We start from the raw sequence: 17478 nt of genomic DNA on the forward strand, positions 1-17478 counted from the left end.
TAGAGTGGGATTCAAGAGTTCCAGCCAGACCAGTGAACTGCATTGGGCCCTGACAAATTTAGGGCAAGCCTCTAAACCTTCTCAGGAAAAAATGGAGACTCTGGCTTTTCATTGGGTACCTTCAGGTAAAAATGCACATTGCTATCAATGCTGAACATGGAGCCTGGCATAGAAAAGGAGCACCATAAATGAAAGTTGTTTTTAAGCTCCTGTTACTTCAAAGACAACCTGTGATGGGCAATGCTGAGGACGCTGACTAAGATAGCTCAGGCCTTGCCCTGACAAGGCTCACCTGGAGGCAGACATTCAATTTAAATGTACTCAAATGATTGTTTAACTCCCTTTCTTTTATAACTGTTGGGGGAGAAAGGAGGTGTCGGAAAGGCTTTCCTTGAGGGGGTGATATTTGAGCTGTGACCTGAAGGATGAATAGGATGTAGTTGTAGCCAGTAAAAGACAGCTAAATCTTTATACCCATATTACAGATGAGGACAATAAAGACCGGTAGTTACACAGCTGGCCGGGCAGCACCAGGGCTTGAACCAGGTCTGAGTCCAGGGTGATGGCTATTACCTACTTAGCTACCAGGTTCTGCAGCCAGTTTGGGAGTAGAAAAGAGAACCAGCTCCCCGACTTCATTAAACTGTAGGGGAAGCAGGCTTTAAATAGATAAAGGCATGTGTTCATTTAGGGACCACAGGATGCTGAGGGAAAATCTAAGCAGCAGACCCATCCTAGCCCAGAAAAAGGAATCCAAGACGTCCTCCTAGAGATCACATTTAGCAGGGGGTGTCTGAAGGATGAAAAAAATAGGGTAAGATTTCAACACAGGACTTGATGGCTTTAAGGAAAAAAAAAAAGTCTAGAAAACTACCAGCCTCCAACTTCAAGGGAGTGTCACCTACCCACAGAAAGATGGGGCTGGTATAGGTGGTGCAATTCCAGGCCTGTCTCAGGCAGAGCCCCAAGTAATTGTATTAAAAAATAAGTTTATTGATATCTAGTCACCACTGGGGAGAACAGAGCGGGTTAAGCTCTGGAGGTCAGAGACCTGCAATGGGAGGCAGAAGGCTCAACCTCCATCTCCCCAGTGAGAACTCCACCCCCTCCTCCCTAGGGTACAAACTGCAGTCTCCTCTTCATCCTGATTTGTCTTGCAGCCCCCACCCCCTCCAAAGTCTGGGCTGGGGAGGTGGGTCAGTTCTCTTCAAGTCAAGGCCAGGAGTTGTTGGGGGCAGGGGCGTGGGGTAGTGCAGTTTTCCCTCCGCAACCCCCCATATTATTATGTTATATAATAAATAACATAAAATCCATGGCTTAGAAGTTGGGGTTGGGGGAAGCAGCCAGGCAGACAGCGCTGTACTGGAGAAAGGGCTGGGGGCCCATCCAGGAGGCCTCCCCGCCCTAGAATCAGGCACTAACTAGTACAGGGGGTGGGGTGCGTGTGCCCCTGCAGCAGGGAGCCGGGGTGCAGCTGGGAAGGGAAGGTGCATCGCCCTCCTCCACAGGGCTAAGGTTGGGGAGGAGGTGCAGGCAAAAGGTGCGCAGACAAGCTCGAACCCCATGGCAGCTTTCAGGGACATTTCCATCGCCCCCGCCTCTTCCGTGTAGGGAAACTTTTCCTCCTTTTGTGTGGGGGGGAGTCATGGGGTGGGAGAGGGGCAGGGGGTGGCCGGGGGGCCCCCTCTTCGCTCCTCGGGGCAATGATCACCCCCCTGGCTGCCACCACCGCCCCATCCACCACGGCTGCCACCACGGACACCGGCTCTGGGGTGACCTCCACCTTGGGGGAGGGTGGGGGCAAGATGGGCCTGGGGGCGGGGGTGGGGGCGGGGGCGGGGGCAGAGGTGGGGGCAGTGGGTCAGCAGGCGTTCCCGGCAGAAGGGGCAGCAGGGCACTGAGGGCCTCGCTCAGTTTGGCCAGTCCCTGGCGCAGGGTGCCCGCCAGCTCCCGGATGGCATTGGCAGTCTCCTGCTGAGCCCGCAGGAAGTCCAGGGAGGGGTCTGGGGCCGAGGGTGGAGGCAGCGGAGGGCGTGGGGGGCTGGGGGGCGAGGGTGCCACTTGGGCCTGCTGCAGTGGCTGGGGGGGCGAGGGTGGTGGCGGCGGTGGTGGAGGAGCTGAGGGTGGTGGAGACAAGGCCAGGCGGGGCAACTGGACGGTCTGCAGGGCTGGAGGGGGCGAGGACTCACGCTCCTTAGGTGGCTGGCAGCCCCCTTCCTGGAGATTGCAGGAGGCTTTGGCCCAAGGCTCTGGGCTGCTGGAGCCCCCCTTGCTGTGGGCTGGTGTGTCTGTGGAGAGAGAGATGTAGGTAAGACAAGCGGGACCTGTAATGCTGTCATGATTTCCCCTTTCCACCTCCCACCCAGCCTGGCCCCAAAGTCAGCTTTTGGAAACCTAAGTCGGATCATGCCTTGGAGCAGAAGCCCCATGACCCAAGGGGGAGAAACAATATATTTAACAATAACCTGGTGGCCGATGCCAGCCTTAATGGAAACTGGGTCTTGGAGGTCTCCTGTTGAGCCAGGTAGCTCTGCTCTCATTCAGAGTTAAGAACCAACATTCTAGAAGGCTCTGAACTATCCAGACAGAACCATCTCTGGCCACATCCCTGGATACTGGGGAGAAGAAGGGAGGGGGTAGGAGGGCCTGGAAGAGAGGAGAGGTGGCTGGAGCAGAAAAGGGGGACTTCTGGAGGAATCGGGGGTCTCTCCAACCAGGATGGCAGTCTCAGCTCTGGCCTGTGCCAGGTCAACCGCAGGCCTGCGGGGCTCCTCCGCCTCTTCTCACCTGGGATGTCATTCATGCTCGTGGACACGAAAAGTCTGCATGCACAGGCTCCCAGATTTCCCAAACCTCTCTCCGGCTGTGTATATCCCTCCAATAATCTCATCCATTAATGCCTCCAACTCACTTGCTTGATCTGAGCTCCTGGTCCTCCCCTATACCTGCTCCTCCCTCAGCCACCCCCATCTCAGATGATGGCAGCTCCATCCTTCTAGCTACTTGGGATAAAGTCAAAAAGTCACTCTCTCTTTCCCAAGACACCACTCGTGTACAAATAACCCTTTGTTCAACATCTGTCTGGCTCCATGACCCCCATCCTGGTCCAACCGCCATCATCGCCCCACCTGGGATTATTCACTGGGCTCCCAGCCCCACCTCCACCCCTGAAGAGTCTGTTCTCCACCAGCAGCCCTCAAGGGTCCAACTAAAATACAGGACAGTTATGCTACAGGAAAGTAGCTACTCACAAAGGACCTCATTATCATTCATTTACATGGAATGTCCAAAATGAACAATCTCATAGAGTCAGAAAGTGGATTAGTGGTTGCCCAGGGCTGGGCAGAGATGGAGGGACATGGCGGGGTTGATGGCTAAGAGGTATAGGGTTCCTTTTTGGAGTGATGAAAGTTTCTAAAATGGACTGTAGGGATGGTTGTGCAAGTCTATGAATACACTAAAAGCCCCTGAATTGTACACTTATTAAATCACTGGGTTGTATGGTCTGAGAATTCTCCCTCAATAAAGGTACAAGTGAGATCTGTCTTTTACCTGCTCAAAACCCTCCTGTGGCTATTTTCTCACAGTAAAAGCAAAGTTCTCAGGTCCCCACGATCTGCCTCCATTGCCTCCCTAACCTCACGTCTCACTCCTTCTCTCGTTCCTTTGGTTCCAGCCACATTGACCTCCGTGTAGGTCCTCATACACTTTTTGTTTAAATTTTGGCCACACTGGGTGGCATGTGGGAGCTTAGTTTCCCAACCAGGGATCAAATCTGTGCTCCCTGCGTTGGAAGTATGGAGTCCCAACTACTGGACCACCAGGTAAATCCCAGATCCTCATACACTGTAGACCCACTCCTGCCCCAGGGCCTTTGCACTTGCTTCTCAGTCAGCCTGGAAAAGATCCCCCAGTCACCTGCCAGGCTCCCTCCCTCACCTCCTTAGGCTTCTGCTCAAACCTGTCTCCTTGGGAAGAATATCCACAACCCTCTGTCTGAAGCAGCTCTGTCCTTTTCTCTCTCCTAACCATCCCTGATTTGTTTTATAGCACTTATCTCCACCTGGCATGGGATCGCTCTGTGTTTGTGGTCTGTCTCCTCCTCCTTATGTCAGCTCCATCAGGCAGGGCTTTGTTTTGTTCACTGCTGTTTACCCAGCGCCTAGAACAATGTCCAGCACAAAATTTTGTCTTTAATGAGAAAACAACCAGGGCTTCCTAGGAGTCAGTACTGACTGGGCACCAGGCCCCAAGTCCTGGTAGCACCCCTCCCACAGCTCCCAGCACCCAAGGGGGACAGTCCAAGACTTTCTCTAGGGCTACAAAGTCTCAGCTTTTGCCCCTTCCTATTCTTCTTCTTTGCCTCAAGCCCAGTGTACACACTGTTCCCTCCACCAGGATCACCACCCCCTCCACCCTCTTAGGCCAGGCAGCCTGGACAGGTGGGAGAGGCTGGCATAGCACCAATAACCAGAGCTAAAGGTGGTTGGACATCTTCCTGGCCAGCCCTGAGTGAAGTGGCTAAGTTCTCCTCTTCTGTTATTTCACTGAGTCCTCCCAGCCAGTCACTGGGGTAGGTGCTATCATTATTAGCCCATTTTACAGATGAGCTGACTTGAGGCCCAGAGAAGTGTCACAGAGCTGGTGAATGGGAAAAGAGGGCTTTGAACCTAGGTAGGTTTCAGAACCTATGCTTTTAACCATCCCTTGGGCCAGTGCTATGGGATCCACGGTGGCAAGTCTTCTTCATAAAGCACATGGGAATTGCAGCCTCTTGGAAATAATATATGACTCCTAGACTCTTCTAGTCTAGAAAGATCCCCTGGAGGAGGGCATGGCAATCCACTCCACTATTCTTGGCTGGAGAAGGCCATGGACAGAGGAGCCTGGAGGGTTACAGTCCATAGCGTCACAGAGAGTCAGACACGACTGAAGTGACTTAGCACAAGCACAAAAATAACAGAAAGGGGCCCAGCCTTCACGCTCACAGGGCTTACGGAAGGACCACTAGGAGAGTTAAAAATCAGAGTTATTTGCAACCTTTGGGCCTCAGTTTCCCCACCTGTAAATGGATGCCTGTGAACACAGGACCAAGTAATCCTGTACCAGAACATCTCCCCAAGGGTGGTTACAGATGTTAAATGAATCACCATGGGTACACGGTATAGGCCAGTGCCTGGCACACAGTTAAGGTCTCAATGTTGTTATTGTTACTGTTCTTTCATTCAAATATTAGGTCACAAGATAAATGATCCTTATCTGTCCTTCCAGTGTCAGAAAAGATTCCTCAGGCTGCCCCAGGCTCTGCTCCTATGCTTCAGAGCAGTTCCTCTTTTAAGAGTTTTACACAGTGGGTAATCTTGGTGTGAGATTCTAATCAAGGATACTTTAAGCACATACCTGCCTCAGGGCCTCTGCACCTGCTGTTCCCTCCAGCTGGAGTACTCTTCCTCCAGATATCCACTTGGCCCAGTCTCTATTCAGGTCTCTGCTCAAATTTCACCTCCAGAGAAGCCCTTCCTGACTCCCCTGTCTACCGCGGCCATCCCCCTCCCATTACTCACTATCCTCTTAACGTGCTTTGTCTTACCTCTTTTACCACTTCTTCATGTAATTTGAGGGTTTGCTTTGAGGGTTACTTCTTTGTGGTTTGTCTACCATAGCTAGAATGTCAGTTTCATACGGAAAGGAAAAATTGTCTTTTTCTCCCTAGTATTCGCAGCACCTACCGTGGTGCCTGTTGAATGAATGAATGAATGGAGGGGTTGCACAGCTTTTGAAGTAGTAAGTTTGCCATCTTTGTGCTGGTTCAATGGGGCCATTTCACAGAAACACTGACGTTTGCTTCATACTGAGGACAAGGGTCCCAAGTGATTGTGTCTTTCTCCTGCTTAAGACACTGTCTGCCTCCCAGATGCCGTCAAGATAAAATCCAAAGTCCTGACCTTTATTTACAAACCAAGTGTGATCCAGTTCCTGCACACTCATTAACTCTCAGTCAATATTAATTGTCATTGTTGTGTGTTGTTGTTGTGGGCTTCCCAGGTGGCTCAGCAGTGAAGAATCTGCCTGCAATGCAGGAGCCATGGGTTTGATCCCTGGGTCAGGAAGATTCCCTGGAGAAGGAAATGGTAACCCCCTCCAGTGTTCTGGCCTGGGAAATCCCATGGACAGAGGAGCCTGGCAGGCTACAGTCCATGGGCTTGCCAAAGAGCTGGACTTGACTTAGCAACAAACAAATAAAAAAACACAATATACATATATAACATGTATATATCAGGCCATCTAGTCCAGAGCATAAGTGAAGTTCACAGACTTAACTTGAGTTGGACACAACCTGTACTCAAGTTCTTACTGCTTACTTGCTGTGTATCTTGGGTGAGTGAATGCACCTCTTGAAATTATAATACATGATCCTGAGATGCCTTATTGGATGACGTGTCCCCTCTTTCTCTAAACCCTTCAGTGGCTCCCCACAGTACTTAAGATAAAACTGAACTCCTTATCTCAGCCTAAAGGAACTGCATGGTTTGACCTTTGCTGACCTCTCTGCCTCAACTCAAAAATATGTTCTTTTTTCCTTCCTCTCCTCTCAGAAGGCAACATCTCTCAGTTTCCTAAAGTGGCCAAGCTCTCTTGCCTCCAAACCACTATACACGCTCTTCCTTCTTCAGGAACACTTTTCCAGCTCTTTTTCATCCTTGCTCTATCTCAACTCTGATGCCTCCTACTCCGGGAAGCCCTCCTTGACTGCCCAGGCTGGATCAGGTACCTCCCCCTCCCCACCGCAGAACTCCCACCACCCAGTCCTGCCTGCTCTGAGTCATCGCCGTCTATGCATGGATCTGTCTCCCCCACTGAACTGTGAGTCCAGAAGGGAAGACCCAAGGATGTCTCAGTCACACCTCTGTCCCCAACCCTCGGGGGCAGTTGCCTGGGGAATAGCTGTAGAAAAAAAATCATCATTCAGAGTCAAGGCTGCGTGGGAAGTTTTGTACTCCACTCTCCCAGGTTCCTCTACTCTGGGCATGACCTTGGGAAAATTACCAAACCTCCCTGAGTCTTTGATTTACAAAATGGTGAAACAATTCCTACTTAACAGTGTTGGTAATTGTATCTGGAACTAACAAGGAGGCAATGTGCTAAGCAGTTTACACATATTAGGCCATTTAACTTGCCCAGCAGCCCTGTGAGGTGGGGACAATCTTTTATTCCCATTTCACAGATGCAGAAACTGATGAGCAGTAACTTATCCCAAATGACACAGCTGAGTGGCAAAGTAGTAACTGGAGCCCAAACCGTCTGCCTCCGGAATCACTCCCTGCACTACAATTATAGTGAAAATCGTGGGCGGGCTGATGATCCCAGCTGTGGATTTCTGGAGCCAGATCTCCTAGGTCTGGGTTCCATTCTTGTCTCTGACAGTCACTACACTTTTCTGAACCTCAGTCTCTGTAGATGTAAAATGGGGATTATAGCAGCATGCCCTTCACATGGTTGTAGTGAGGAGCTGAAGCGCCATAGAAAGGGCTCGGAACAGCGCCAGACACAAAGTAGAATTCGGTTGCTTTTACTAAGGTGATGCTGAAGGAACTCACCTGCGCGTCGATCCTCCCTTCGATCCTCAGACAGCACATAGCGTTGGGAGCAGGCACTCGGGGCTGGCGGCTGTGAGGAGGCAGCAGCGGGGGGCTGCTCTGCCCCTGCACTAGCTCCTGACCCCGCTACACCCGGTCCCAGGATGGCAAAAATGGTCTCCTCCTCAGCGGAGAAAGAGTCCTCGGCGGCAGGCCCGGCGCCTTGCGTGGAGTGCGGCACGCGGGCCAGCTTCTCTTTGGTGCGGCGCTTGAAATCGTTCCAGCGCTTCTGCACCTCCTGGCCCGTGCGCTTCCAGCTGGTGATGCCGTTGATCTTGGCGGCGATGCCGTCCCACACTCGCCGCCGCTCGGCCACGCTCACCCGACGGCTTTGAGCGCCGTAGAGCTGCGGGTAGTGGGCGCGCACCTCGCGGATCAGGATCTGGTTCTCTTCGAACGAGAAGCGCGGCTTGCGCAGCCGGGTGGTCTCTTCCGCTTCGCCCGCCGCCGCCGAGGCCATGGCGCCCCCCGACGCCGCCGTCCGGCCGCCTGGCGCATGGGGGGCGCCGGCGCTGCGGGCACAGGGCGCATGGCGCTGGCAAGGGGTTCAGCGGCCCCGCGCCTCCCGCCCCACCCCGGCCGCCCCGACACCGGCTCCCGGGTCCCCGGGGACTGGGTTGGGGGCGAAGGGCAGACGGAGGAGACGGGCCGCGGGGGGCCGTCAGAGTGCCTAAGAATAGATGACACCGACTGAGCGCTAGTCTCGCGCCAGGCGCGGCGCAAAGTGCCAGGCCAGGGAGTTGATGAAAATGGGGGGAGGGTCTGGAGGAGTGGAGGGAAATGAGAAAGAGCGGAAGAAGAGGGGGTGTCTGCGGCATTTAGAGAACTGGAGGCATAGAAGAGTGGGAAATGCAAGGAGAATGAGGGTGTCTCGGGGGTCGATGAAACACGAGGGTGATGGGGATAAGGAGATCCTCAAAAGGAGATGCAGCAAGAAGAGGGCGAACTGGATCAGTGGAGCGCTCTGGGGGTTCGGGGGTAATCGAACGTCTGCAAGACCAATAATAGAAGTGGTCCTTAGAAGGGCAGTCCAGAAATAATGGTGAGTTGGAGGCTCCTAGGACAGTGGAGGAGCCGGGAATATAAACTCTTAGGGATTAAGATCTGCGGGGATTGTGGGGGCTCTGGGGATTGCCACGAATCAAGGGGAGCCCTGAGGGTTATGGGGGTGCGGGACTGGCTCGCGGGGCAACGGGGGCTAGGGGAGACTCCAGGAAGAGTGAGGGTCACGGAGGGTGGGGACTGAGTCGAGCCGCGGATCACTCACCGGCGCCGCCGCAGCCCCCGCCTGCCCGTCGGTCAAGGTTCGGGCTTCTGCGGCCTCTTCCCTCCCCCTGCCGGCTCTCTCCCTCCCCTTCTGGGCCCCGCCCCCGGCCGCCCCGCGAGCCAAGGCGCAGGCGCACCTAGCGCCGGTCGGTCCCCCAACCCCCTTACCGCTTCGGTTTCACGCCTCCCGCCCTAGCGCAAGCGCAGAATTGCCCTCCTTCGGCCTCCGTCAGCGGGCTGCAGTTGCGCAGGCGCAAGGTTAGCGCGGCGCTCGTCCCCTAGCTCCCTGATACCACCAGGGCGCACGCGCAAAACCCTCATACGCATGCGTGCCTCTCTGCCCACCAGCCTTGGTACCCAGACTCTGTCTCCTGCGCAGGCGTAGCAATCCTTGGAGGATCAGGGAGGGGCCGTGGCGAGCGATGATACTGCGTAGCTTCATAGCGTTTCGGACAATCTTCCAGCCCACTCAACCCTCTAACTTTGTCTGTGTGTCTCTTAGAGAAAGGGGAGAGAGATGGTGCTGGTAGCTCTTTGTTTCTATGACAACTGTGTGGGTGGGGTGGGGAGCGTCAGAAAACTAGGTTTGCAGCCTCACATACCCGTCCGTGCGCGGGGCTGCTAAAAATCTGCAAACCACCTATTACCCGTAGAGGCGGGGCACCCAGGGGATATTCCGCTCCAGGCGGGTGCAGTAACCATAGTAACTCATCTACCTTCAAGCCCTGCCTAGGGGGACCCTGTCCACTTACGTCACGACTGACACGCGGGGAGGGAGATCAGAGTGAGAGCTTCTTGGCTGGTAAGGGGTGATCCCGGCACAGACACGACTTTAAGCAAATGCATGGAGGCAGAAATGAAGCTAGAACACGGGTTCTAGCTGAGAGGCAGGATGATGGAGTTAAGTCTACGCCGAGAAATTTGTAGCTTACATCCTGCTGGAGTCCTCAAGGTCATTCAACAAACAGTGCTTCATTGATCATTCAAACAAATGTTTATTGAGCGCCTGCACAATTCTAGTTGCAGTGAATACAAAAGACAAAATTTTATACCTTCATGGAGTTCACTTTTTACTGGGGAGAGTGAGACAATTAGCAAAATAAGATATATAAGTGAAAAAGTGGTAAGTACTATGAAATAAATACAAGTGGGCAAAGGGGTTGGGCAGTGTGGTGTGCATGTGTGTGTGTCTAATTTTAAAATAAGGTGGTTGGGGGAGGCCTCTCTGAGAAGGTGACATTTGAGTAGACACATGAAGGAGGTGAGGGGACAAGTGCAGTCAGAGGTAAGACTAGCGGGAGGCTAGTGGACTGGAGAGGAGGGAGCCAGCAGGCAGGGTAGGGTGAGGAGACAGAGGTTTCCAGGGTCTTGTGGGTCACTGTAAAGATTTTGGGTTTTACAGGAGGTGAGAGCCATGAGCAGAGGAAGGACATGATCTGACTGGTATTAATGGTAGAAACTGACTTTAGGGAGCATGAGTGGAAGCTGAGGCCCCATGAAGAGGTAGTGGCTCAGGTGAGAGGTAGTAGTGGCTCCAACCAAGGCAGTAGCTGCTGAGATGAGCTGAAGTGGAATTGGGTAGAGGAAGTGAGAGAAAGAGGAGTTGAGGATTACTCCATTGTCTTTGGCCTGAGTAACAGAAGGATGGAGCTACCAGAAGCAAAGACTGGCAAACGGCTATAAGAGGATTAAGAGTTCAAGTGTGCCCAAGTACAGATACCAGGTTGGCAGTTGAATATTTGAGTCTGGACTTCAGGGGCGAGGTTCAGTCTTGAGATAGGAATTTAAGAGTTGTCAGTGAATAATGACATTGAAGACTGGGAGAGGCTGGCGAAGGAACAAGTGTAGATAGAAAAGAAATCCATGGCCTTAAGGCTGGGCACTCAGATGTAGAGGGCTGGGATCAGCCAAGAAGACTGAGGAAGAGCAGTCAGGGAGTGAAAGGGGAGATCCAGGGTGGTCTGCTGTCCTGGCAGCTGAGTGAGAAGTGCAAATCGAGGGTTTTATGGTTCATCAGCTAAGTCTTGTCCAGTTCTTTGCACCCTGATGGGGCTGTAGCCTACCACGCTCCTGTGTCCATGGAATTTCCCAGGCAAGAATACTGGAGTAGGTTGCCATTTCCTTCTCCAGTGTATCTTCCTGACCCGGGGATCGAACCTGTGTCTCCTGCACTGGCAGGCAGGCAGATTCTTTACCACTGAGCCACCTAGGAAGTCCAAGCGAGGAGGGAAGGCTTAATGAGGCCAAATGCCGCCTAGAAACCAAGTTCATTGAAGGCTGAGAACCAATCGCTGGGGCTGGTGACACAGAATTCATCAGTAATCCTGGAAAGGGGAATTTTGGAGGTGTGGTGGGGGCAGGAGCTTAATTGGGTGAGTTCAAAGAGAGATTATAGAGAGATCCAGTGTCGATGATCCTTTCTAGGGAGGAAATGGAGTGGTATCTGGAAGGAGGCTCAGGATCTCAAGAGGTTCATTTAAGATGGGAGATGTCACAGGTATGTTTGGGTGCCTATGGGGTGATCCAGAAAAGGGGAGATTGATGCTCTGGAGGAGAGAGGAGAGAATCACAGCCTCATGTCCTTGAGTGGGCACGATGGGTGGGACTCAGGGCACAAGTAGGAGTTGGTCTAAGGGGCCTGGGCTGTTCGGCCACAATAGACGGGGAGGGGCTATATGGGCACGGAGACAGGCAGGTGTTGATGTAGTGTCAACAGTGTCGGGAACATGCTCTCTCCTGGTTCCTTCTGTTGTCTCAGTAGCGTGGGAAGGAAGGTCAGGGGTGAAAAGGAGGTACTGAAGTTAGCGGAGAGAAAGGAGAAAGCATGAAATAGTGAATGGCCAGGGAAATGGAGACAAATAGAACCAGTTACTTGAGGTCATTGGATGTAAAAGTGTTGGGTCCCCATGATTGTGTGATCTTCTCTGTTCGTATTTGTTTCTGAGGGGGTGCAGGCACAGAGTGGGGTGGCAGGCTGACTTTCACCAGGGCTGGGTTTAGATGAGGTCCCACCATGTGCCCCATGAAGGATCCATGAATCAGAGGCAGCCCATGCAAGGACCTTATGAGCAACGTTTAAGGAGCTTGAATGAGTCAGGATGGGCAGGGTGTGATGTGTGTGTTGGAAAGAACCCCGCCATGGTGTGGAAGGTGGGTGGGAGAGGCTGAGATTATTGGCCAGAGTCAAGGGAGAAGTCTAGGGGGGAGGGTGAAGAGGGGGTGGGAGAGCCTGAGCCAGGGCAGGGACGGTGGGAAATGAATTGGGAGACATTTGAGAGGCAGGATATATAGAGTGTGGTGACTGTCAGGTTGGAGACAGAAAGGGAGGTGTCTAGGTGACATCCAGGTCTCCAGCTCAGGTCCCAGTTGGGGAGATGAGGTCAGTTAGGACCTGGTGAGTATAAGGTGATCCGTGGGTTGAACTGTGTCCCCAACTCCCCTCCCCCCCCAAAATAATATTGAAGTCCTAACCCCTTCTTCAGAATGTGACCTTATTTGGAAAAGGGGTCCCTGCAGATGTAATTACTTAACGTGAGGTTGTGCTAGAGTAGGGTGGGTCTTTAAGCCAACATGACAGTGTCCTTATAAGAAGAGAGAGACACACGGAGGGAAGAAGACAGCTCTGTGAAGAGAAAGGCAAAGATGGGAGTGAAGCTGTCAGAAACAAGGAAGGCCTGGGGCTACCAGAAGCTGGAAGAGGCAAGGATCCTGCCCTAGAGCCAAGGAAGAGAATGCAACACTGCCAACAGCTTGATTTCAGATTCCTAGCCTCCAGAACTGTGAGAGAATGCATTTCCAGTGTTTCAAGTCCCCCAGTTTATGGTCCTTTGTTATGGCAGCCCTTGGAAATGAATACACTGCACATCCAGGGCAGGCACCCAGGATGCTGGGGCTCCATGAGTGTGTGGGCTGAGCGGCGAATTGGGTCTAAATCTGGTCTGGAACTTGTGCAGAGGCTGCTGGTAGGGAGCCATCGGCAGAGCGGTATGAAGCTCTTCAACAGTGAGGTGCTGCTCCGGCTCCTTGTGTCCTCAGCTCTTGTCAGAGCTCCCCTGCCACTTAATTATCTGCTGAATAAATGAAAATTCATAAAAAAGCAAAACCAAACTTTGGTCACTAATTGTCTGTCTCCATCCTGTCCTCGGAGCCCCAGATCAGGTCTCCTGGACGCTTTCATCTTGGATGTCCCCAGGCACTTTGTATCTATCCTCCATCCCAGACTGACCTGAACATCCTCCTCTCACTTGTCTGGTCTAAAGTGTGCCTCCTCCACCTGACATCATTGCCCTGAGTACTATCACCCCCTTGTTGCTTTCCATAACTCTTGCCTACCCTTTGCCAGAGTGCCCCCACTTCCTCCAAGGCTCGACCTGCCCGTGTGGGCACACCACAGCTCTGGGTTAGGGCATCCCTTCTGGCTGTTTGAGGGATTTGGGGATCTCTGTTGTGGGCAGATCTGCATTTTGGAAAAGGACCTGTGAGCAGAGGTCTCTAGTTTTTTCTATGTAACTAATAGAGTATGTGAGAGCGGAGCCCAAGGTGAATTTCAGAGTGCAAATGTACAATGAAGGTCAGATTCTCACCAAGGTCTGCAAGATTCTGAACTCTTTGCCTACCCTTTATGCCTCTCTGATCTTACTCGGCTGGGCTCCTGCTTCTTCTGCAAAGATTCAGTTTGACCTTAGGGCGTTTGAACTCACTGTCACCGATCCATGGAATGCCCTTCTGGTTTCCTCAATTTATATGGACTCTGCTGAAGTGTCACTTCCACAGAAAGACCTCCCCTGACCATCTCCCATACAAAACAGCCCTTCCTTCACTCTCTACCCCTTCGCCCTGCCTCTTATCCTTCACTGCGCTTATCACCCACCTGATATTATGTTGGCCAAAAAGTTCGTTCCAGTTTTCCAAAGATTTTTAAAACCCGAACGAACTTTTGATTGTCACCTCACCCCCTTCTCCACTAGAATGTCACCTCCATGAGGGCAGGAACCTTGTCTGCTTTGCTCATTGCTGTAACCAGCAATGTCCAGAACAGCGCCTGGCACAAAGTAGGAGCTCAATAATTATGTGTGGAGTGATGGGAAGAAAAGAAGCGCTGGTATCATAGGCAACGTTTTGTGGTTATGTGTGTTTCCCCCACCCCGAGCAGGGGCCAGTCCTTTTGGTCACCTCTCCAATGGGCTCTGGGAGTTTGAGAAAGAAAGTGAAAGTGAAGTCACTCAGTCGTGTCCGACTCTTTGCGACCCCATGGACTGTAGCCTATCAGGCTTCTCCGTCTATGGGATTTTCCAGATTTTCCAGGCAGGAGTGCTGGAGTGGATTGCCATTTCCTTCTCCAGGGGATCTTCCCAACCCAGGAATCGAACCGGAGTCTCCCGCATTGCAAGCAGACGCTTTACCGTCTGAGCCACCAGGGAAGCAGATCCTGGATGATCTGGGTTCTAGCAGGGGTGGGAGGGGACCCTGGACAGAGCCCAGAAAAAAAAAAAAAAAAGACGAAGAAGGGGATTCTAGGGTCGAGGTGGAGGCTGGGATTTAGGGAACACTCCACAGGTGACCTGTGTCGGACGATGTATGGGGAGGCACGTTCGTGGGAGGGACCCGGGTCTTCTTCCTGCTCCGCCTACTGCTTCCCATGTTTTAGGACAAACTCGGGTCTCCCCACCCTCCCCCCACCCCCAGCCTCGGAGGAAACAGACATAGCAATTTCAAAGACAACCAGCAACGCGTTTTATTTATTCACTAAAGCGCAACACCCGGGCCCAGCCCTGAGCTAAAAACCAAGCAACTTAAAAATCTGACTGGGGCTTTTTCTTTGCCCCTAAAATAAAATCTAGGCGGTTGCCATTCCCCTCCGGGCATTAAAACCCCTTTCTTGTGGGAGCTTCGTTTACTAAACTGTTGGAGGTTGAAAAAAACACGGGAGGACAGAAAGGACCATTTTACAAACTGGGGGCATTTGTGGGGGCGGGTGGGAGGTGGCGGAGAGATGCCCTCTCGCTACGGAAAAGATCCGTCGGTGATTTGCCATCACCGTGGGGGCAGGAGCGCAGTAAAAGGAATGAACGATGGGAAGAACAGCGGGGGTGGGGGGAGTTCAAGGGTACTGGCTCACCCCAAGGCTCTCCAGCCCCAGACAAGCTTGCGAAGACGTGGTGTCCCTCTAACGTGACCGCTCCTTCCCCCAGCTCTTGATGGATAGGATGCTGAGGGCGGGACCCATCCGGTGCCGTCCACGATGAAACGATGGGTCTGCCGGTGGCCCGAAGGAGGCGGAGAAGGCTGGTTTAAGTCAGAATCCCATGTTGAAGTTCTTGTGCTGGAAGGTCCACGCCAGCCTGTTGACTCTCTCCAGATTCTCAGGGGTGTCCCTGGGAGAACACAGCGGAGTCCTGCAAGCCCGACGGTCCAAGAATTCCCCAAGGAATGGAACCCTGAGGACTGAGAAGTCAGAGGCAGGGCAAGCGTCCCAGAAGAACTAAAGATCCATGGACTGTGGCCCAGGAGGAGCCACAGGGCTGTGTGGTCCAAGGAGTAGGGGATCCCGCTGCACCGGAGAATCCACAAACACTCCCAGACAGAGTCCCGAGAGCTGAGAGTTCTAAGGGGCGGCAGAGCTGGCCTGCCTTCCCACTGCCTGCGTTGTTCCAGGATCCAGCAGGGATCGAGTACTGAGAGTCAGACGTTCCAAAGGGCCGGAAGAGTCCAGAGATGGGGAGAGTCCAGGGGCTTGGGAGGGCTGAACCAGGGAGGGTTGGGGCTGCTGCGGGTGGGTACCTGACGGTCTTCAGCGCTTGACCTTGCGGCCGGCTGAGTTGCGCCCACTGCGGCGATAGAGAGACTGCTGCCCCCCGTTGAGCGGGCAGTACTTGAGCGTGTGGGCCTGGTCCCCGGTGGCCCCGCACAGGGGACACACATAATGCCGCAGGATGGGACACACCACCACGCCCTCCGGGGTCTTCAGCTGGTGTGAGGAGTACACGTGGCGAGACTCTCCATTGTGTTTGCAAAAGTTGCACAGGGTGGCCAGGCCCCCGCCAGTCCCCCGTCCTCCCTGCCCCTGATCCTGCTCCACATGGGGCCCGGGTCTCGGCTCCCCAGTCCCTTGGGTCTCCAGCCCCTGCCCCCGACTCTGGATCAGTGCCAGCACCACCTGGCTCAGGTTGAAGTAGTCCTTCCACATGTCAAAGGGTGGCAGCTGCATGGCACCCGGGGGAGTGTTGATGGTGGGTGGCTGGAGAGAAGTGGGCTGGGGGCCCGCAGACAGGAGTAGCTGATGGTTTTCAGGAGTGGAGAGGAGCTGCACCCCCTTTTATATTCCCAAAGACCCTTCTAAGCAAAGGTGGAGCTTAGGATTTAAAGGGCCCACTCCTTACCGAGACCCTTCTGACTTTAATTCTCCATGGAGATCTGGAAGGCGGTCTTTCCTGTTGTCTCTGGTGCTTGCTGGGCCTGCAAGGTGCTCTGTGACCTCTGGAATGACCCGGGCCTCAGTTTTTCTGGGCCTCAGTTTTTCTGTCCTTTCAACAAAACTTCATGTCTGCAAATGCCCCCACCCCCATCCTCCCTTATTCCAGGGCTGGGAGCCTGCTCCCTCCATACACTGCAGAGCCATTCCCAATCATAACAACATAACCCCTTACCAGGAGCCAGACACTGTGCCGCACAGTCTCATTCACAATCTGATCTCATTTTCACAGCAATGCCAGGCGGGTAACACACTTATGATCCCATTTTATTGACAAGTCACTAAAGCTCAGAGAGGAAAACTCAGTGGCCCAGAGTCACATAACAGGTATATGGCAGAGCTGGGGCTTTAAATCGAGGCCATGTGACTCCACAGCTCAATGCTCCTCCAACCTATTTGGGGTTAAAATTTCATTTTTCATCACATCTGGAACTAGGAGCCACTTACTCACCAAATATCTACTAAGTGCACACTAGAGTGTTCAATGTTTTGCAAAAATGATCTCTTTGAACCTTGTAACCACTCAAGGAGGCGGATACCATCGTTTCTATTTTATAGAGAAGAATCTGAGGCTCAGAGAGGTTAAGGAGAGTACTCAAGGTCACACAGCAGGAAAATTGCAGAGTAGGGATTTGCACCCAGGTCTGACCCCAGAGAATGGCACTGGGAATTGATCTGAAAAGCAGCGGAGAACCTTGGTATGGCACAGTCTCCCTTAGAATGCCCACCTTTCCCCCTTGGGCTGGTATATTGTCCCAGATCCTTCCTGACCTTCATGTCTCCTGCCCATGTCACCTCCAGGAATATTTCCTCCATCTGTGGTTCCCAGTTGGTCCCCTTGATCACTCAACACAGAAATCATTGAGGCCCCTTATACTGGGTTCTAGAAACTCAGCAGTGGCCACAGCTACTTTGTGCCTGTGTCGTGAACAAGCAGTCCAGTGAGGGAACAGCCAGCAAATGAGAAACAATAGACCATAAAGAGCCAACTATTAATTCATAGCCTGGACTGGGAGAGGGGACCTGGAAGTTGAGACCACATGGAACAATCTTCCAGGAAAAGGAGCACAAGCTCTGAAGGCATGAAGTTTGGGGACAGCAAGT

The 17478-nt window shown here is 52.9% G+C and overlaps 2 protein-coding genes across 2 annotated transcripts; both read right to left on the minus strand.

The window, feature by feature from the left end:
- On the minus strand, nucleotides 330-8169 carry MYPOP (Myb related transcription factor, partner of profilin). Its single transcript, XM_013971557.2, is given in 3 exon segments — nucleotides 330-1812; nucleotides 1815-2288; nucleotides 7599-8169. Coding segments are annotated over 3 exon segments (1212 nt in total). The 5' UTR covers nucleotides 8098-8169; the 3' UTR covers nucleotides 330-1573.
- NANOS2 (nanos C2HC-type zinc finger 2) lies at nucleotides 14959-16177 on the minus strand. Its single transcript, XM_005692650.3, has one exon. It carries the CDS (start codon nucleotides 16108-16110, stop codon nucleotides 15694-15696), a length of 417 nt encoding a protein of 138 aa, XP_005692707.2. The 5' UTR covers nucleotides 16111-16177; the 3' UTR covers nucleotides 14959-15693.

Source organism: Capra hircus, chromosome 18 (genome assembly GCF_001704415.2).
Source record: "Capra hircus breed San Clemente chromosome 18, ASM170441v1, whole genome shotgun sequence".
NCBI classification, from domain to species: Eukaryota; Metazoa; Chordata; class Mammalia; order Artiodactyla; family Bovidae; genus Capra; species Capra hircus.